Source organism: Crinia signifera, chromosome 9, assembly GCF_055691185.1.
Source record: "Crinia signifera chromosome 9, ASM5569118v1, whole genome shotgun sequence".
Classification (NCBI taxonomy): Eukaryota; Metazoa; Chordata; class Amphibia; order Anura; family Myobatrachidae; genus Crinia; species Crinia signifera.
In genome coordinates, this window is record NC_139225.1 from 8861161 (window position 1) to 8883447 (window position 22287).

The 22287-nt window shown below is 41.2% G+C and overlaps 1 protein-coding gene across 4 annotated transcripts in view; it reads left to right on the plus strand.

Moving 5' to 3' along the window:
- Positions 1 to 22287, plus strand: part of DENND1A (DENN domain containing 1A) — a 593192-nt gene that overhangs the window by 99268 nt on the left and 471637 nt on the right. For all 4 annotated transcript variants that reach the window (XM_083161010.1, XM_083161012.1, XM_083161011.1 and 1 more), the window contains exon 3: positions 13658 to 13701. In XM_083161010.1, the coding sequence (XP_083017136.1) occupies positions 13658 to 13701 (44 nt within the window). The remainder of the gene's footprint in view (positions 1 to 13657; positions 13702 to 22287) is intronic.

Below are 22287 nucleotides of genomic sequence, written 5' to 3' on the forward strand. Positions count from 1 at the left end.
TATATACAGCATGTATTCTCTCTGCTACCGGAAGCGAGACTGAGGAGCCAAGCCCTAATTATTATAATTTGGGTTCAGCAATTAATAGAAAGTTTTTGATGGTATTATGTACCATATAAAATATATAAAACCTTCCATAAAATGTACAGAGACTGTTTTGATAGTCAATGAAAAACATATGACCTCTTATAATGCATAAAAGACTTAAACAAAGAAAAACACAACCAAGACAAGCAAGTGGGCGGCTGCCAAGAAGAGAATTTAGTGGCAGTTTACTTTAGCTGTAGGGTGTAGGGTTTGTACGGTTGCCACCTTTGTTTCCTAGATGTACACCGCTCTGGGAAATCAACTTCTGTGCGTTATTATTATTATCCTTTATTTATATGGCGCCACAAGGGTTCCACAGCGCCCAGTTATAGAGTACACATAATCAAACTGGAAAACAGTAACTTACAGTTGAAGACAATACAGGACAGATACAGGGTAAATGATTATAGGAACATCAGCTGATTGCTGCAACATAAGCTTCCAGGTGGCAGCAAACAGCGTGCTTTGGTGCAGTCGAAGACTACTGAAGTAAGAAAGGATAAGCACATGAGGTAAGAGGTCCCTGCTCGTGAGAGCTTACATTCTAAAGAGGGGGGCAGACAGACAGGGGTGACATCGGAGGGGTAGATTGGGCGAGGAACAGAAGGTTAGAAGGACAGTTTGCTGGGTTTGGTGAAGAAGTGGGTCTTAAGAGCCCATTTGAAGTTCTGTATATAAGTGGAGAGTCTGAGGGGGATAGGTAGAGAATTCCAGAGTAAGGGAGCAGCACATGAAAAATCTTGGAGGTAGGAGTGGGAGGAGGTAATAAGTCAGCAGGAGAGCCGACTGGTGTTAGCCGAGCGAAGGGGACGAGTGGGAGTTTAAAGGGATATAAGATGTAAATGGGAGAGGAGTTGGTGACGGCTTTGTAAGTGAGTGTGAGAAGTTTAAAATTGAATTCTGAAAGGGAAGGGAAGGCAGTGAAGGGCTTGTGGAAGAGAGAGATTGCAGTAGTCCAGCCTGGATATGATCAGTGAGTGGATAATGGTCTTAGTGGCATCCTGAGTGAGAAAAGGTCTAATTCTGGAAATATTTTTGAGATGAAAATGTCAGGTTTGTGAGAGTTGCTGATTATGTGGTTTGAAGTAGAGAGAGGAGTCAAGGATTACTCCAAAACAGAGTACTTGGGAGCTAGAGGTGATAGTTGTGCCATCAATAGATAATGAGATTGAGGGATGCGAGGTTGTGTGGGAGGGTGGGAAGATGATCATCTCAGTCTTGGACATGTTACGTTTGAGAAAGCGCTGGGACATCCAGAAAGAGATAGCAGATAGACAGTTGGAGATACGAGTGAGGAGAGCGGGGGAAAGGTGAGGGGACGAAATTAGATTTGAGTATCATCAGCATAGAGATGATATTGAAAGTCAAAAGAACTAATGAGCTCACCTAATTAGAATGTATAGAGAGAGAAAGGGAGAGGAAAAAAAACAGAACTTTGTGGGACACCAACGGTTAGTGGAAGTGGGGGGGAGGCAGTGTTATGAGAGGATACAGAGAAGGAACAATCAGAGAGGTAGGAGGACAGCCAGGAGAGAGCAGTATCACGCAGACCAAGGGAGTGAAGGATTCAGAGAAGGAGAGGGTGGTCCACAGTGTCAAATGCAACAGAGAGGCCAAGAAGAATAAGCAGAGAGTAGTGGTCCTAAGATTTGGCACCATGAAGATCATTGCAGACTTTTGTGAGGGCAGTTTCAGTGGAGTGGAGAGAACGGAAGCCAGATTGGAATGGGTCAAGCAGAGAGTGGGAGGAAAGAAAGTCAGTGAGGCGGTTGTAGACAATACACTCGTAGACAATACGCTCAAGGAGTTTGGAGGTAAAAGGGAGGAGAGAGAGATGGTCAGTAGTTGGAGAGGGTGTTAGTATCAAGGGTAGATTTTTTAAGAATAGGGGAGACAATAGCATGCTTGAAGCCAGAGGGGACAGTGCCTGATGAGAAGGAGAGATTGAGAAGGTGGGCAAGATGGAAACATGCAGAAGGAGAGAGGTGGCGGAGGAGGTGGGAGGGGATCAGGTCAAGTCACTAGGTGGTGGTGGGGGAGGAATGGAAGAGAGCCATAACTTCCTCACCAGATACATGGGAGAAAGAAAACCATTTACTGTGCCTAGGGCATGAATAGGTTGCATTGCAGCTTGTCCTTTTTAGATGGATCCTCTTGAGAACCACAGTTCTGGCTGGAGCATTGTAGCTTCTTAGTACAGACCTTGTTATTGTGCTATTAAGGTTTGGGAGCATTCCATTATATGGATGTCTTTCTAGACCGTGACCAACACGACAAGCTAAACATTGACTGAAATAATGGGGATGTTGTTTGTGCACAAAAGATGTGGCAGAACAAGATACTTTTGCACCTTTATGCCCTGTAGTCACTACACGACCAGGGGCAAGGCCGATATGGTTAATTATATTGGTGGTGCCGCTGATCAACTAGATAGTGTGTATACGCTGAATGATATTGGTTGCCGATATTGTACAGTGACGTCACCCACGGCCACTGAACATGCAGGTCCTTGGCTACATAGCCAAAATTGACCGGCATGTTTTGACGACGGGAGGAAGGTTGTGTGCATCCTCAATGATATTGAGTGTGGACACTATGTTTTCTTTTTTTTATAGAAGATATCGCTCAGAAGAGCCTTTCTGAGTGATCTCTTTTAATTTCTGATTTAGTGTGTATGGGGATTTTTTTTTTTTTTACATTTATTAATGACCATTGGCAACTTTTTTCTATGCATTTTCTTTTTATTCTGTATGTGTTTCAAAAGCAGAGTTTTGTTGTTGATCTGGGATGTGACAAAAATGCTGCTCTCTGTGCAACAGTATTCAATATAGACTCGAGACATGAGTTTTTCACTTACAAGCCATTCTTTTTGAGGGAGATATACTTCTTTTGGTAGTTATGGTAATTAGCACCATGTTTTGAATTTCTGCTTTGGTCTACTTTACAAATGTAATGTGTTACCCACTTGAGCCTCCAAAGAAAGTATAATGGGTTTCTGAATATGTCATAGAAGGCCAAAGTATTAAAAAGGATGCAACTTATATTTTATTTTAATTCTAAGAATCCTCAGCAGATATAGAAAAATATTACCGTAGTCTCCATTCTGCATGCCAAAGGCCAGATTACCACAGTTCTCTGTGCAACACAAGAGCCAAGAGGAAAACTTTGTAACAAGTATTTGATCATCAAAAGGAACGATCTGCCTCATAGCCGTATGACTTGACCTATGTTCGCACACTGCCATAACTTGCTACATTTGTACCAATAACACTTCTTTACTTTGCCGCTCCTTTCTTAGCAATAAGATTGTTACCCGAGTACCATTTAATAGTTTCATTTTTAACCCTTTGAGTGCCAATATCTCTGTTAGAGATGCGCAACATATCCACTAAACATGCCTGTGTCGCTCACATTTGTTATATAAATTCAAATAAAAAAATGTGTAAAAAAAAAAAACATTATATTTAATTTATGATGAATAAAAATGTTTGCTTGGCAATTTTTTTTGCATCTATTTTGATAAATCCACTTGGCACTCAGGGTTAAAGCCACGATATCACTTACACAGCACCGTAGCATATTGCTGTCTATGTCGACATGGACACCGTATGAGTGCTACTGTGTCCCCTCACATGGAAATTTGGGGTATCCCTTCTACCTATATACAACAGGGAAGGGAACCCTTAGGGGTGCAATGAGCTGAACTGCTTTGCTCAGTAGCAGCTGCAAAATATCAGGTGTGTCGGACCTGAAAAAAGATTACCATAGAAAAAGAAACAAAATACGCAGCTCTGAAATGTTCGATTGACTTTACAGATTTTTATATCATTAAAATTAAATCACAATTTAATAAGCCATGTGGCTACACATACTAATACAGTGAAGAATAAGATTAAAAAATACACTCATGCAGGGTGTTAGATGTTATAGCTCTGTCCTTACTGTTCGTTCCTATGCATGCCTGGAAAAATATGGACCAACTCTGTGAATTCAGAGTGGATATAGTTACCGCCCACCTTGTTGGATCCTGATGGAATAAGGAATTTCCCTTTATGGTCCAGAGTCCCTTATTTGTACATCCAATATCAATGTGGAAAGCACCATTGGTGTTGGCAGGTGTAAATGGCTTTTCCGGTCCGTCCAGGCTGGTTCGGGCAGGTTTAAGGAATCTGAGTATTGCTGGAGCTGTTAGTCCGCTTCTACTGAAAAGTAGGTTTCAACTAACGCGTTTCGCTCTAAAACTTTTTCAGAGGTAGCATGGACCGCTGAACTCCCCATGCTTTGGGCACGGCGCCCCCACTGTGCTTGGCACACCAATATATACCCACTCTGTGCTCCCACTGTGCTTGGCACATTAATATGTATCCACTCTGTGCCCCCACTGTGCTTGGCACAATAATATATACCCACTCTGTGCCCTCTTGGATTGTATAGTATGAAAAACCAACTTTCTTGAAAAAAAAACCATGAAAGCTCATGTCGACCTTATTGATATCGACCATGTCTACGTTCACCATTTTGACAATGTCGAGCTTGGGTATGTCGACCATTTCAAGGTCTTAACCTAGTCACTGTCGACCTATTGACTGTCGACGTAGACATTGTCTACCCCGTAGCCGCATTCCATGTTTAGAATGGTTAACTGTTGTTATGAGAGAACATTTGTAAAACAAAAATAAACACCGATATTACAAAGTAGTGTTTTTTGCTTTGAAAAGATTGTATATTTTTAAATCTATATCTTCCTTTACCATATGGCTTTGCAGGAGGTCTCGATGCCCTTCTTGGGTAAATTTGTATTGGTAGTATCTAATTTATTATTTTCATTATTGTATGGTGCCTCAAAGAATTTGCAGCCCCGAAAAGAGTACAGAAATGAGCAAAACACGAAAACTGGCTTGGAGTACAAGACAATGGAGAAGAAGTACATGGTATATAAATATTTCATGTATTAGTGGTCAAAACCCTGAACAAACATCAGCGCGACCAAGGTTTGGGGTCCATTGTAGAAAGTATGGAGTAGATGATAAGACGAGGAAAAGAACATGAAGGGGCGACCATCCTGCTTTTAAGAACTTGCATTCTAAAATGAGAGGAACAGACAGGCAGGGGTGACACAGATGTTGTAGACAGTGAGCATGGGACAGAGGGTCAGGATGAGAGATGGCTGGGATGATGAAGAAGTAGAACTTTAGAGACTCTTTGAAGTTTTGTGGAGAGGTGGAGAATTCCAAAGATACTATAGAAGCAGCGTATGCAAAATCTTGGAGGAAGGATTGGCAGGAAGTAATCAGTCGGCAGGAGAGGTGGCATGCTTTTGTAGAGTGACTGGAAAGTTGTAAGTGTGAAGAGAGATCAGGTCAGAGATGTAGAGAATGGAGGATTGGGTGAGGGGTTTGTAAGTGAGTGTGAGAAGCTTGGATTGGATTCTGAAGGGGAAGAGGAGCAGGTGTCGGGTCTGTAAGAGAGGGGAGGCAGACATAGCATGCTTGGAGAGAAAGCTAAGCAAGACCACAGCATTGAGGACAGCTGGGAGTGAAGAAAGGAGATAGTCAGGGAGTCCAGATACAAGGAGATTACAGTAGCCCAATTTGTAGCTGAGCAATGAGTAGATGAGGTCTTGGTAGTATCCAGGGTGTGGAAGGGTCTGATCCTGGAAATATTTTTGAGACGGAAACGGCAGCGATGTGAAAGATACTGAATGCGTAGGTTTGAAGGAGATGGAGAAGACGAGGTAAACTTCAAGACAGTGCACTGGGGGCTAGAGGATCTATTTGTGCCATCAATAGATAATAGATAGTAGATCAGTTGTGTAGTGTTGTGTTGTGTAGGTCACTAGGTCACCAAGCATTAGGTCAACATGCATGAAGGTCGACATCGGTTAGGTCGACATGGGGAAGGCCGGCTTGGGTTTTTTGTTGAGTTGACATGTGCCGACAGGTGGTATTCATGCCCTACCATCCACTAGGGTGTGCTAGGAGAATAACATAGTGTGCCCAAAGCATGGCGAGTGTAGCGGTGCACTTTTTTTTAGTGTCCATGTCGACATTTGAGACAAATCCTGTCTTATTGCCACTCCCTCTTTCAGAGTACAGCCAACCTGGGCCCAGCCTGCATAAACCAGGGAATAATGCAGGTAAACTGCACCGACGCGGATACGCGACTCCTGACCGACACCGGTAGCTATCACACTACTTCTAGGCACGAGTCCTTTCTGCTGTGTCGGGAAATTACTAGTTTTGTCTTCATGTGTGAAAGGGAGTTTTTTACAGGTGAAGATTTCAGCTCACATTTTTTAAGTTTAAAAGGTCCCTACACTCTTCAGGACTGTTAGATTCTGTGCTGCAGCGACATTCTGTCCCCAAACCATTTTCTTTATCCGCATCTGAAACATTCACAGGTGACCTGCTTACTAAAAACGAGTGCAGAGAACAAATGCGTACCTTGTAAAATCGTTCCTATCAATGCCATGTCCATTCATATTTTGTACTGGACTTAAAAGTACACTTATAACCAGGGCTATTTGTCTGCAGGCTCCAGCAGGAACTGAGGCCCTTTTTCTAGTTCACTCTTTCTGACAAAATATTTCTTAGATGGACAAAACCATGTGCACTACAGGTGAGGCAGGTGTAAAACCCCACCCAAATCTAATTATCTCTGCACAAGTAACACCTGCCTCACCTGCAGTGCACATGGTTTTGTCCATCTAAGAAATATTTTGTCAGAAAGAGTGAACTAGAATAAGGGCCACAGTTCCTGCTGGAGCCTGCAGAAAAATAGCCCTGCTTATAACTATTTAATTATATGCCCTTATGTCGCTGCACCGCTATCCACTATCAGGACCCTGAATCGGGCCTTTAGACCAGATGCTTCTCATGTAGCGCCAACATACTTTTTGTTTTGAACCATGACCTGTAAACCTCCAGTAGACCAATGGCTCCACCTAGGTAACACCTTGAATCTCATTTGTATTTTCTGTAGCCTTAACATTTGTAAAGCAAAACATTTGCAATGAATAATAACAGCTGTTAGATCATTTTGATAGGCCAATGTCATAGTGACAAGTGCTGTGACATTAGTCAGTGATGTCACAAGGGAGGTTTACCACCAAAGTGCCAACTACTCAGATACTGGGTGCTGGACTGTAACAATACGTGCAGCAACTGGCTCCTGTCACAAAGTAGGAGACGGCACTGTATACTCATAATGCTCGCACATCACTCTGCCAGGTCGGACTTGGGATCTTGACCACGCAGTAGCCTGGCCATAACCTGGCATTTCAATGCGATGTGAAACGGGTATAAATGGTGAATGGGGCAGCCTGTGTCTAGGATGCTGCTTTACTTATGTATATGATTATCACCTGGATGTCTGCCCTGTGATAGAAACATAGAATGCGACAGCCCCTTTCACATCGCCTCTAAAACCTGGCTTATTACCAGGTTGCTGCCTGGTTGACCCAAGTTGAGGTGCGGTGGGAAAGCACCAAACCTAATAAGCCATGGCACCAATCCAGCAATTCAACCTGGAATATAAGAAGGGTTAAACCTGGGTCACCCTGTGAATAATGGGTGATCCCGGTTAAATGTGGAAGGATCGGAGCTGTCACGGACCTGGGATAAAGATCCCATGTCAGACCCGGCTTTGCGATGTGAAAGCAGTATTACATGTACGTGCATGAATTTCCATGGGAGAACTAAGGATGGCTATATCACATATACAGATGGAGCCTTCTTCAACTAGCCATCTTCAGATAGCCATGGTGAGTCATGGCTCACCAAGTCCTATTGTTCTCATCTGCAACACAATACATAGAACAATACAGTAAGGGATTATCATAGGATTAAGTCCAACAGCTCTGGCTCACTTAATCCTATTAAAGGGCTAGATGAGGATGGCTTTATCTGTATAAACTACATTATTTTTAAATGTAAAAATATGTACATACACATTCTAGGTTTATCTTTATGTCGGGAGCCAGTTAACCTACCGCTATATTTTTTGGATTGTGGGAGGCAACCGGAGTAACCAGAGGAAACCCACAAAGAAAGTGGAGCATATACAAACTCCACAGAGTTAGGATCATGGTGGGTATTTAACCCATGACCTCAGTGCTGTGCGTGAATAATGACAACCATTACACCATCCATACTGCCTATAAATTTTTCATATATCCCTGCTGGTCACACTGAGCTTTCCCTTCCTTTTGACTTGCCACCATTAGCCATTCAAGTGGCACTGAGTTGCCGACCTTCTACCCACGTGATTGTTCTACCAAGTCTGTAATTTTCCTGTTTTACTGAGATACATTACATCAGTTTATGTTGCATATATGTAACTTATTATGATATTTCATGTTACACTTTTACTATGTATATTCCTCGTGTGATTTGTTGCGCCTAAAAAATACTAATAAAAGCAAGGTTCCCATTGATCTAATAGGACCGAGCATGTCGACTGCATGCTTTTGTGAGCGGGATTTAAAAAAAATAAATAAAAATTAAATATAAAATGACTCATTTTTTCATTCATTTTTGTTTATGACTTTGTTTTTTTGCAGCCTGTACGAGAAATTTCTAAATAAATATTATGAGGAGGTGGGATAAAAAAAGTGCCTCCAAAGCAAGGGATTAGTGACTCATGTGTAGACGGGGAAGTGGGTTCTGAAAGGAGAAGGAGAGACTTGTAAATAATGCAAAATTTAATGGGGAGCCAGTAATGACTGCAGGAGACGGGAGGCGCTGACGATATTCCCAGTCACTCTGTGTTCTGTTTATTTAAAAAATGTAACCATTGGTTGAATTTATGCTTTCAGGTTTACAATGGGAACCATCCGTGCATTAACATGCTTGTAAAACAAATTTGGCCTATGAAAACTCAGTTTTCAAGCCAACTCCTAGGAACATGTAAACATTAAAATTACTCATGAAAGAATTCAATTGCCCTTGAGCTACAAACCCAACAAAATGAAGTGAGCTGTAAAAGATTGTAGGATCGCCTCACCCAGACACGATGATCAAAACTCGAAGCTATGAAGTCTGCATCTGTTAGCGATGTGTCCCAAGGCAACTCTTAGCTCACATATTTGCAAGCATTATGATCTAGAAGGAGAAGGTGTCTGAGGCTAATTCAGCTTGAACTGCTTTACTCCGCTGGCGCATTCTGTCCCTCTGGCACATTAAGTTACACTGTAGATTAGCTATTGGATACACTGGTTGCTTTACAATACTTAAAAGAGAACTTCACAGATTTGAATTCCTTATTCATGGTCTTCAATTGATAATAAGATGATTTGCAAGCTATTGTTATATACTTTGGCTATGTTCTAGTGAAAAACAAACCTATGTTAAAGTTTATTGTAGGCTATAAGACCATAGAGAAGGAATGGGAAAGAGCGACACTAAGTACTACGACACCACTTGGCAAGAAGTAGTCATGACTATTGTTATTTGTTTATTTTATTTATAACCAGTTTCTTATATAGCACACACATATTCCCCAGCGCTTTACAGAGAATATTTGAACATTCACATCAGTCCCTGCCCCAGTGGAGCTTACAATCTATATTCCCTACCACATGTACACGCACACACAGACATTCTAGGGTTAATTTTGTTTGGAGCCAATTAGCCTACCAGTATATTTATGTATTGTGGGAGGAAACCGGAGTACCCGGAGGAAACCCACGCAAGTACGGGGAGAATATACAAACTCCGCACAGTTAGAGCCATGGTGGGAATTGAACCCATGGCCTCAGCGCTATGAGGCAGTAATGCTAACCATTACACCATCTGTACTGCCCCGTATATATAACACATGGTGGGAATAGAACCCATGACCTCAGCGCTGTGAGGCAGTAATGTAACCATTACACCATCTGTACTGCCCCGTATATATAACACATGGTGGGGATAGAACCCATGACCTCAGCGCTGTGAGGCAGTAATGCTAACCATTACACCGTCTGTACTGCCCCGTATATATAACACATGGTGGGGATAGAACCCATGACCTCAGTGCTGTGAGGCAGTAATGCTAACCATTACACCATCCTTACTGCCCCGTATATATAACACATGGTGGGAATAGAACCCATGACCTCAGCGCTGTGAGGCAGTAATGCTAACCATTACACCATCCGTACTGCCCCATCTTATACTTCATTAAATACAGTAGTGCCATGTATCTGAATATCAGTTCAAAGCTAGCTCCAGAATGTATTATTATTATAATTTTATTTATAAGGCGCCACAAGTGTTTCGCAGCGCTGTACAAAGGAACAGAACAGGGAGACAAAACTTAACATTGCATTAAATAAATAACAAAAATAGGAGTACAGGTAAAATGAATGCCACAATTCAATACACATTACAGCTTAAATGTAAGTAGTGAGGACTTGACCAATTTGCAACTAGGGGCTGGTGGCCAAAGACGGAGATGAGTATGCGGACGAAGATGGTCGCTGAGTGGTTGAGTATGGGAGAGCTGTGAGTGACATGTGAAGAGAAGAGGGCTTTGACAACAGAAGGGAAAAGAAAGAATGTATCTGTGTGTGTATATGTATGTATGTATGAATGTACAGGTTGAGTATCCCTTATCCGAAATGCTCGGGGCCACGATCATTCTGGATAAGGGATTTTTCTTTTCTTTTTTTATATTTTTTTTTAGGCATACTTACCTGTCCCGTGGTGGTGGCCCGATGGTCCCTTGGCTCCCATGTTGTCCCCCGGCATCCACGGCAGGCTTTCAGCACCATCTTCGGCGTCTCCAGCAGCCACAGGAGTGTGTTTCGCGAGTTCCCAGGCGCACCGGTGATGTCACCATCACGCAATGCAATCCTGGGACCTCTGGAGACGCCGGAGAGGATGCTGAAGGCCTGCTGTGGACTTAGTAAGTATAAAAAAGGGTTAGGGGAAAAAAATATATATATATTTTTTAATTGTTCCAAAAAACAACGGTTTTTGGAATAATTCGGATACGGGATGTACGGATACAAGATACCATACCTGTATATATAAATGTAAAGAAAAAATGTATAAAACCATGAATAAGGGGCACTACGTAAATAAGAGGGAACCTACTATGTGGTGAAATATGAATCGAGGGCACTACATTTTGTGTAATGTGAATAGGACTGTGCTACTGTGTGGCGTGATTAAATTGGGAGTGCTGTTGTGTGACTTTCTTGTAAGACCACATAGAAAAAAAATCCCTTTTATACAGTATGGGAGGTAGGGCACAAATTCATGTGGGTGGGTGCTGAAAATCTTAGCACTGGCCCTAGCTTGGCCACTTTAAGCCCTGGTCCTCCTGTAAGCAATCAGACTCCTTTTTCAGACAAAGGCCCTTATTCTGGTTCACCAGCAAAGGCAAATGCCTTCTCAAATGGACAAAACCATGTAAACTGCAGGTGCGGCAGGTGTAACATGTGCAGAGAGAGTTCGATTTTGGTGTTTTTTTACTTCCAAGTGAGATCTATATTGCAGTGTAAAAATAAAGCAGCCAGTATTTTCCCTGCACAGAAAAAAAATAACTCCCCCAAATCTAATTCTCTCTGCACATGTTACATGTTATGAAAAGGCCCTCTGCGTTTCCATTTTGTATTACTATTCATATTTAATTTCTAATACATCTCAATATATCACAGTATTAATATAAAAAGTAAAGAATGATAATTTTTTTCCCCTTTAAAACTAATGCAAAAAACCTGGTCTAAACCACCTAAAATAAAATATAAAAAGTTTTTTATTTCTTTAAAAAAAAAAATATATATATATATATATTCTTTTCCCCAACCCAGGGTAGAATTATTTGTTTTGTAGCCCTTACCTTCCGTAAAGAAGCTTGGCTGGTATTTTCCTGTTTGCCTCAGAGGCCCTTTCAAGCCAATTGGTATCTGTAATACCCCTTTATGGACCAATTCAGAGTTGCACGCTGATTTTGGAGTGATGCTGAGGGTAGTATAAGCCCTTCCCTGTCATACAAATATGGAACCGAGCGCGCAAGGACTGAGATGCCAACTTTATGTGGTATTTGCTGCTGAAATCCCATTTGTTGCGCCTGTAGATGCTATCTTTGGATGTACCATGGACAACGGCAAGGAAGCCCAATACATTTGTGAGACCGTGCGCCTCAATTCCCACTGCACCTCTTTACGGTCCAGGATGTATCGATATCTATAGTTGTGCACAGATAGTTAAATCAAATTGACCAAGGTTCTAATTAAGCCACCTGTACTCAAGCATGGATATCCTTAAAACTTGGACTCTGATTGTGCTTTGGGGACTGGGGGGTAGATTTATTAAGCTTGGTGAAGTGATAAAGTGGCCTTTATCACCAGCCAATCAGCTCTTACCTGTCATTTTTCAAACCAAGCCTGTAACTTCACAGTTAGGAGCTGATTGGCCGGTGATAAAGTACCACCCACATTGTCACTTCACAAAGCTTAATCAATCTGCCCCTTTGCATACCATTGCTTTAGAGCAGAGGATAAATCAAGACTCTCGGTCCATGTTTCCAAGTAGCAATGTGAAGTAATATGTAGTATAGAAATAAATAGTAACAGCTCTCTGTAAATGATGCCATAAACGATTTTTTTTTAATCTCAAACAATCTTGCATTTATGATTACGATTCAAGAATAAACTGGATATCTACGTTTTTTTTTTTCTTGTGTACTTTAACGTCTACAAAATAAAAATATCAAAGAAAAATGAGTAATTGGTTCATTAGCTTGTAGTACGCAGCAGTTCCTCAAAGAGAGGTTCACGAGGATCCGCCCTAAACAGTATGACAGGCTTTGGATCGCGACATAAATGTTAAGGGCCCTTGCTATAACCAGTAGCAAGCAATCTGATTTGTATCTTTGATCACACAAATGAATGTAAATGCCTGATTGCACTCATACGCTATGAACACAATGTTCTAAATAATGCCTGAAAGTGTTTTTTTGTGTGTGAAGCTGGAATAAGAAGATTGTCAGGACCGTGCAGCAAATCGGAAGCTATCTGTCATCTTCCTTCCCACAGTCCTCCAATATCTAAACACACACTTTATATATACATGAGCACAAACTGTGGATGCAATAATGGCGTGTTTACACTGCCGCTGAATGCCTCTGTGTCTTATTTTGAAGTAAAAGGACAGATAACAAGCTTGCTGATTTTCCCACGTCCCTTATAGACCGAATGCAGCATTTAGTTCTTACAAAGTGCTTCTGCTTGGCCAACTGACAAGAGTTCCCCGTCTTAGAAAGATAACAGGTTTTTTCTTTTTCTCTTTGCAAGTCAATTTCAGCTGGTTAGTTGTAGTGTCAGGTAACCATTTAGATGTAATGGGGCAGCAGAGCTTATTTTAACTTTTATTTTTTGTTCCTCTTTTTTCATCTTTCTGGGGAGGCTAAAGGGAGAGTCTCCAAGTGAGTTCTTTTGCTTTTTTCTATACAGACCCAGGCTGCCCTCGCAGGATCCCCTGCCAGGATTTCTATCATCTTCTGATCAAATATTAATGTATGATTCTCTGCTTGCTCACTAATCCAAAGCCAATTAATATTATCTGTCAATTATTTACAGATCCTGAGCTGCAGAGGATCTTCCCAGAAGACTTCAGTGACCAGGTTTGGAATGCGTAATTAATTCCCCCCCCCCCCCCCTCCTTTTTTTTTTTTTACCGTGGCACCACATCTTACTGCCAGATACTTATTAAAAGTGCCGTTACTGCTGTCCTTCAATAAACACAGGTGAAAACTTGATTGTGTGAATACAGACGCTTTAGTCCTCGGTAAAATGTCACAGGTTATTTGCCGAGGGAAGCTGGTTTTACGTCTTCATATTTTTAATGCAGCGTTGAACATGCGCTAGAATGCAGCACAGGGAAAGATTGATCATTGTTTAAGCTTTGTCCAATCAATGAAATAGAAAATGCGCTCGTCTTGGTACTGTAACTACAGATAGAAGTCTCTTTCTGGTTTTATTTTGTGTTTTCTTGATAATCTCACGCGCCCATAGTCTCTTTATTGCCTTCTCTGGGGGTTTTTTAATGGTCATTTGCCGTGAAGCGGCATGTCTAAGAATGACACAGCAATTATAAAATATGGCAACTCTACCTGTGTATATAAGTTTACAGAGAGATAGGAAATAGCAATTATTCCCTTTTAATAGCTCTGACACTACCCTTACATACAATACAATACAATAAGGTGACTTCTCAACCTGGAGAAGTCACCCGCCATCCCCCTTTGAGCTGCCTGGGACCTGCCCACATGCGATCTCAGCCAAACCTGCCCAGCTCGGAATCAAAACAACAGATCACTTCTACAGCCGTTGCGAATCGCAGGCTCCAGTGCAATGTGCAGGGGACCACGCATTACATCAGTCCTGCTGTTAGTCATATGCAATTTGGACAATTTTGGGTTAGTCGTATGCAATTTGGAATTGATCTCCAAAATTGCATGAAAAAAGCTCAAATTGCATCTGAATCCCCCTAGTGTTTGGGGACCTTTAGTTGCAATGTTATACAAATAATATACACCAGGAGTTTGTACTAATTAACTTGATATGTGACACTTGTATACCTGTGTGCAACTGAGTCTGAATCTGTATATGAAGTCCTATGATGTCCTAGTCACAGCATACAGGAAAGAATGACACAGCCGATGGATTTAATAAACCGTGAAAGAGAAGTCTTTAATAGGTCTACTTAATATCAAGTCCTTCAATTAGGTTCGAAGCGGGCAAAATTATTTGCAGATAATGTAGTAAAGGTGTCTCCATAGTTGACCGTATAGTGGTCAAAAAATAAATGTGTTCACACTGAAGCTCCTGCTTCTCTTTCATGGTTTATTAAATTGTACAACAAAAACAGATAGGTCATCTTAACACTCTCATGGAGATAAATGTTTCTGCAACCTCTGATAGTTACGACTATTGATCAGTGTTATAAGTCTACCCCTGATGAAGTCATTTCATAACGAAACGCGTTGGGTTTCTTATTTCGAATGATTTCATTGCCGTTAATCTGTCAACTTCTGTTCGGCCCTTCAAGTCGCATCGTGTTGCATGGAAAAATGTTGGCGGCTCACTTGCACCAAGCATCTTGCACTACGTGGGTTATTGCCGCTCGATGCCTACACATCTGTAATTTATACTGTGAAATTTTTGTGCATTAATAGACAACTGGCTGCGCTTTGTATCTGGGTCATATTGTACCTCACCTACACTTAGTGGACCCATTTTGTGTTCTGAAGTATTTATGATTGTGCCTCCTGTCATTTACATAGTTAAGATATGATGCACTTTTCTGTTCTGCCCACCATATGACTTTCTGTAGGCTATTTACGTAATGGCCCTTTGGTCAATTTCCTAACGCTGCGCATACATACAGCATTATCGTAGCTGATACTGGCAAAATTGGAACATCATCACAGTGCTTGTGGCTCAAACATGCACTGCACCAGATACGAATCTGATGGAAATCAATCCGACCAGTATCAAGTAAGTGGTTGGAAGATGACCAATACAAGCCAAGCAGTAATTCCCTCGCCACATTGACAAGCTCCCGTGATGCTGACCGTGAACATGCTGTTCTATCTTGATCACCAAATTGGATCCTGTCACTATCTGCTCATGGTGAGCCAGCGTAATCACATAGATCTTGGAAGATCTCCTCTTAATCACATAGATCTTGGAAGATCTTCTCTAAACTAACCAATAAGCATAACAGTCAGTATGCAGTCACGATGTCCCCGGTTAAGATGTCTACAGAGGAAGGGTGACATGTGTGATGTTGATATGGTGAAGATGTCGGTATGGACAGGGTGTTGGAATCAGAAATGTTTTCAGTGTCATCATGCTGATGATTTCATGGGGGAAATTTACTAAGATGATAGTTCTATTTCACCTGAGATGTTGCTATGGGCTGCGTATATATATGTCGACATTCTAACAATTACAACATAGCATCAGTGTTGACATGCTGAATATCAAATCATGATCACTTCAACATGCTTGATGGGCGACAATACAACCATTGTAAATGTCTGAAAAGTATCATGAACTTTTAATACCTGATAGTACAGGTTGAGTATCCCTTATCCAAACCATAATCTCCAAAATGTGCTTTTATTTTTTATTTTTGGCTAAAAACCTACTGGGTTCATCTGTAACTGGCACTACTGGGGAAATAACATGTAACTGGCACTAAATATGTGCAAGGACATGATTGCTTGGCATTCACATTCAGTGCCTAAAATAATACACAAACTTTGTTTCATGTTTTGAAACCTTGTTTCATGCACAAATAAAATATATTTGATTGTATTTCATGTGTTTATAGATCATAAATGCAAGATACCTCAAGATACATCATAGAAATATAAAAATATTCCAAAATACGGAATAATCCGTTATCCAAAATTCTTCTGGTCCGGAGCATTTTGGATAAGGGATACTCAACCTGTAATAATGAATCAATGTTTTTTCTTCTAAATAGTTTTGATAATCAAGCTTTTACAATATTTTAAAATAAACTATAAACGTCATCACTCATCAATGTATCAGTGACAAATAAAATTAACACCCTCCTTCTGTAAGTGTTCTAAAAATAAAATTATTATTCCTCACTCATGGGTAGAAATCTCTTTCTCGCAAACTTGTCCGTACATCCCATCTGTCTTCTGCTTTCTAATGAGCTTGGTACTGCAACACTTCTCGCGGGTCCAGGCTTATTCAATTAGCTGCGGAGTTAACCCTGCTGCCCTACATACTCAACTTTGGGGGTACACAAGCAGGTAAAACTGATTTATTCAGCAGTTTATGTGGAATCAGTTGGTTTCCAGACAGTAATCCCGGATTTATAGATGCAGGAAAAAGATGAATTAACTGAATAGCCTTTCACCCGCCTCAGGAGTTTTAACCAACAATTAGACGCAGGTTCAATCTTGCCGTTAATTGAATATACCCGATAGAATGTACAATAATTTAAGGATTACATTTTGGCCAGTTAAGGTAGAGTTGTAGAACATTCTGTTACGTACATTATACTACCATGAATAAAACTGGGATTCAAAAAAATCTGACCGGTGGTCAATATACCGACGTCTGCATCCCAGATGAGGGATTACGTCAGGATTCAGGTAATATAACCATGTGGATGGATTATTTTTTTTTTTTATGGTCAGGGAAGTAAAGGTTTGGAACGATCTGCCAGAGGAGGTGATGTTGGCAGACGCAATACATTTAAGAAAGGGTTGGACAAGTACCTAATGGAGAACAACATGCAGGGTTATTACCATTATATTATGGTCTAGGAGGGGGTGCAGTGAGGACAACAATGGCAACATAATCACTAGTTAGCCTAAAATAGAAGCAAGGTAAATAATCCCAGTTGGGAATATCACATCTAGACCTGACTCTTTAATACGTTATGTAAAAATAGGTTAAACTTGATTGATGAACGTCTTTATTCAACCTTACTTACTATATTACTATGTTACATGTCACCTGCAGTAGCAGTAGGTCTGTCGGTCGTTGGGATGTGGAAGGACGGCTTGGGCTTAGACAAGGTGGAGCTAATTTGTATGGCTTTCCAAGATACATGGGTCTCTTCTAGAGGTGGACACGACATCTATCGGCAACTTGATGTAAATTTTGCCTGAAAGGTCAGCCCTGGAACAGATCCTTCTATATGACTTCGCAGTTATTAGGCCACTCCCTGTCAGTGGCTAGAGGCTGCAATACTGCCTTGTGCATGTTTAGATGCCACCGTCGATTGCACATCAAAATTTATAAAAGCTCTAGGGCCCGGGGAGGGAGCAGCCAACCAGTTCAGTAAAGCGATGGGGTGGGTGGAATATGTCATAAATGCATAATCCACCCCTATTCATGTACACTTATACAATACTTCGCTAACCAACACTGTAAAGTGTGTGTGTGTGTTGGGTTGGGGGAGGGGGGGGGGGCGGTAGGCGGACATGCTGCAGCACTGAGAGACTAGAATCCTCTTCTGGATGGCCAACAGAGCTACTATTCGAGATTTGTGAGTCTCCCGCTCATTCCGGAGGGAGTAAGCAGGTATAACGTGGATACATGTACTGCCTATGGTCTTAAGCCTATGCTTGTTTTTTTTGTCAGTACATAATTGTACGTTTTTCATCCTACTCAGTATGATCCCCTAAGAGCCCATTATAAAATTGCAAATGTAATGTACATATTTGTCTGCCTCGCACATTTTCAGGTGTATGCCCTTATGCCAGTGAGAGCAAGTGCCCCTATGAAGACATGCACTGTATATCTGATTTTGTCTCATTCAGTTAGTTTAATTTATTAAACACGAGAATCCAGAGCTTTTAATATTACGTATATCACTTTTATATATGATTGTGTTTATTACAGTTGTAGTATTGTACCTCGGAATGTCCTTTCCTGTAATTATAGAAGTGTAGTGTGTGAAGCACTCGGCGGAACACATAGGACAATGGATCTTCGTTTAGGTATCTTCAGTATAAAATGACTGAGGAGGAAATGGTTCTGTGGCCCCTCAAAAAAAAACATAAATTCCACAATAAATGTGGATTCTGTGTTCAAATTCCAATTGTATAGGGCTGCAAGAAGTGACTTCATAGCTTCCAACATTATTTACAGATGTCTTCTCATACAATATTACCTTCTTCATGTTCCATATGACCTGGCATGCGCCAAGCATCGTTTTTGTGTCTTCTTCATCGCAATCCATTGTGACAAAACCTCTTGACAGGACTGCAATCATTCATTAATTTGATATGTGACACTTGTACTTGTGTGTGCGACTTAGTCTGAATATGTATACGATGTGGTACGATGCCATGCCCGTGGCTTTTCTTTACACCAATTTCTGTGGTGCTTTGTATACCGATTGAGACGCAGTTGAGTGGAAAAGATGCGGTATATTTCCCCAATGCACTGCTCTGTGACACTGCCCTGATAGGAGAAGGCGCATTATACACTGTGTATTGATCTTTCTAATCTGAACCCCTTCTAATGGACACCCCAATACAATCAGGTCAGTTAGCCCCCGATTTAATGAGCATGGGCTCAGCGGTGGGGGAGTAGTTTGCAGGGGTGAACTGATAGGTGAGATAAATGTAGAGGTACGGAACATTTAAAGGGAGACATTATAAAGGGAGGAGTAAATGATGGAGGGAAGTGGTTTGTTGAATTAGCGATTTAGTGACAATGGGATAAAGGGTTTATTTATTATAATGATATAGGCACATCAAGGTGGCGATGATCAGGGAGACAGGGTGGTCACAGTGATGTAGGGTATATTCTAAGAGAGGATCATTAGGGGACAATCAGATGGCGAAAGGCATTGAGTGGGAAATAATGATCCTACAGTAAAGAATAATGTGTATATATAAGGAAAAAGAGAAAGGGCTAACACATGAAGGGGGTTAATTGTATACTGCTGGGCATTCATGGCCAAATAATATAACTAACAGGCAGACAAGAATTGTATCTGGTAGCCTGGCAACACACCAGATATCATGAGCATACACTGTGAGATATCTCCCAGTGTGTAGCCACATGGTACCTAGGTACCTGAGAGGAGACATTTTCCTGTTATCCTGTTGTGAAGGAACAGCAGAAATGTCTGCCCGGTCTGCCATTTTGGATCCGTTGTCAGCATACACTGTACAATTATCTGGGAGATCTGGATGATATCCTCAAATTAAGCGTTGGTATGTAAAGTAAAGCCGTGTTACCGCTGAGACCATTAAAGATATCAGTGCGTATATCGATGTCATACTCAATCTATTCAATGTTTTTCCTTTTTCTGCGTGGATCCGCGTCTTTTCAGGTGAAATGGCCGTTACTTAGAGAATTTTGTGGCCATTTCCATTAATAAAGATTCCGCTTTTCAAGAGCTGGATCTGCAAAATCGAATCTCGGACATTTTCCTGGTAAAAATGCCTAGGATTGAAAAGCGAATATTGGAAATATGGGGAAACACTGAATACCCCCTTTACTACTGATTACCATAAGAAAAACAAAATGGGTGTTAATTTTCGGGCACCCTCCCAGAATACAGCCGGAGTCCACACCCAAACGCAGACTTCCTGTCAGTCAAATTGCAAGGGGATTGCGATTTAAATCTTTAACTATTATTGTCACTATTTTGTCCCGCTACGATCCGTACGATCATTCGACAGTCAAGTGGATTGTGTATTTGCACAACAGCGGTCAACTCTGAATCAGGTTCTAGGCCCCATCTCTAAATATTTGCCACCTTTTTTCTCACTTTCTAAAAGCCAACCAAGGATGGTTCATCGCAACTGTGTTCCAAGTATTTTATTTTGAGATTGGGATCTTCTTTTTTCAAATCAGACTGCTGTTATCCCTTTGAGTGCCAAGTGAATTTGTCAAAATAGGTGTGAAAATTGCTAAGCAAACATTTTTATTCATAATTTATTCACATTTTTTTATTCATCATTACCTTATATAGGAAATATAATCTTTTTTTTTTACATAACATTTTTTTATTTGATTTTATATAACAAATTTGAGCAGATATTTTGTGCATCTCTCACAGATATGTTGGAGCTCAAAAGGTCAAAGTTGGATTATACTGGCTACATAATAGTTGAACTGTAAACCAAAATATAGTCTTAAGTGACTGGAAAAGGTGCAGGAGAAATGTTTTACAAGTTGCTATCAAGTCTTGGAATGCCTTTCTGCTTAGATACATTCTGTAATGTAAAAGCAGACCTGATTTTATTTGATATACAGGTAAATAAAATGTCTAACTTATTGGTGCTTCAGAGCTTTTACCAGGTAGAGACGCAGAACTGGTTATTGCCCAGTCCGCCTGTCAATTTGGAATAATACTGTATGTGATCCTGCTGCCCAGATATCAGTCACGGCATTGTTTACAGACACAGGAGAGTGCCTTAGGTATGAAAGTAACCCACATCTAAATAAGGATCCTTACGAAACAACGCAAGATATTGTTTGATTTGTTTCTGGCCAGCATAGCGATGTTTGTATACTGTGACCGGTCGCTGTTTTATTCCTCGCATCCTTTTGTACCTTACAGTAAAAGAATCTGTCACAAATTATTGTGGCTCAGAGCTTTAGAAACCGAGAGAAAACGAGAGAGCGCGCACAGATTGACATCTGCGACTAGATAATAATGGGCAGCTGTTCCAGCTCCCCTCCAGCCACAAAGCCGGAGTCGCCTTCCTGAAGGAACAAGGAGTAAGAAGAAAGGGGAGTGATGAAAGCGAGCTACAAATCCACCGAGCCTCAGACGTGTTACTGTTGGGCCAGTTGTCTGCGTGCTACCATAATGCATTTTGATCTTCCCTGTCTTAATTGCCTGCTAAAGACAAACGGCCAGTGAAACTTAGTCAGCCTCATCTCGTCTTCCCAGGCAAAAACAAAATGATATATTTGAGCGGCCTCTGTAGAAGAAAGCGGTTTCTGGATGGCCATGCAGAGCGTTTATTAAAATATGTCTCCCTCATTATTTCAGCCCTCTCAGCTCCAACTGATCTCAGTGTTTCATGAAATATGTAATCTGAAATGTAAATAAGGGGTTTGATGCTAAAGTAACGCAGTTAATGAGCACGCTAGTTTTGTGGCGGGGCTGGGGTTGGATTTGCTAATGCGCTTCCCATTAATTTCCCCCCCTGATTTTACCCATGACGAAATGGTTTTTGTCGACCATGGTATGGATTGACTTCATCGTGTAGGTCAACATTGACAAAAGGTCACTTGGGCGACATTGACAGGTCGACTTGAGTTTTCTTGCATTTTTGTGTCAATGTTGACATCTTTCGTCATGGACCCCAATTAGTGTAGCACATGCGCTCACACTTTGCCGGTTGTAGTCAGAGTCTAAGCGGATGTTAAAGTATAAAAAGAAATCCCCAAAATTAAGAGCAGAAAAAAAAATAGTGGGAAACTCATGGCGATCTCTTCAGGCATCAACCGTTGTCATTTCGACCTTTTTGCTTGTGTCGTCCTTTTGTCAGCGTCTACCTAGACCAGGCATCCAAACTGTGGCCCTCCAGCTGTTCTGAAACTACACATCCCAGCATGCCTTGCCATAGTTTTAGCATTCACTTATAGCAAAACTGTGGCAAGGCATGATGGGACTTCATGGGATGGGGGATGGGGTTTCACAACAGCTGGAGGGCCATAGTTTGGATATGCCTGGCCTAGAC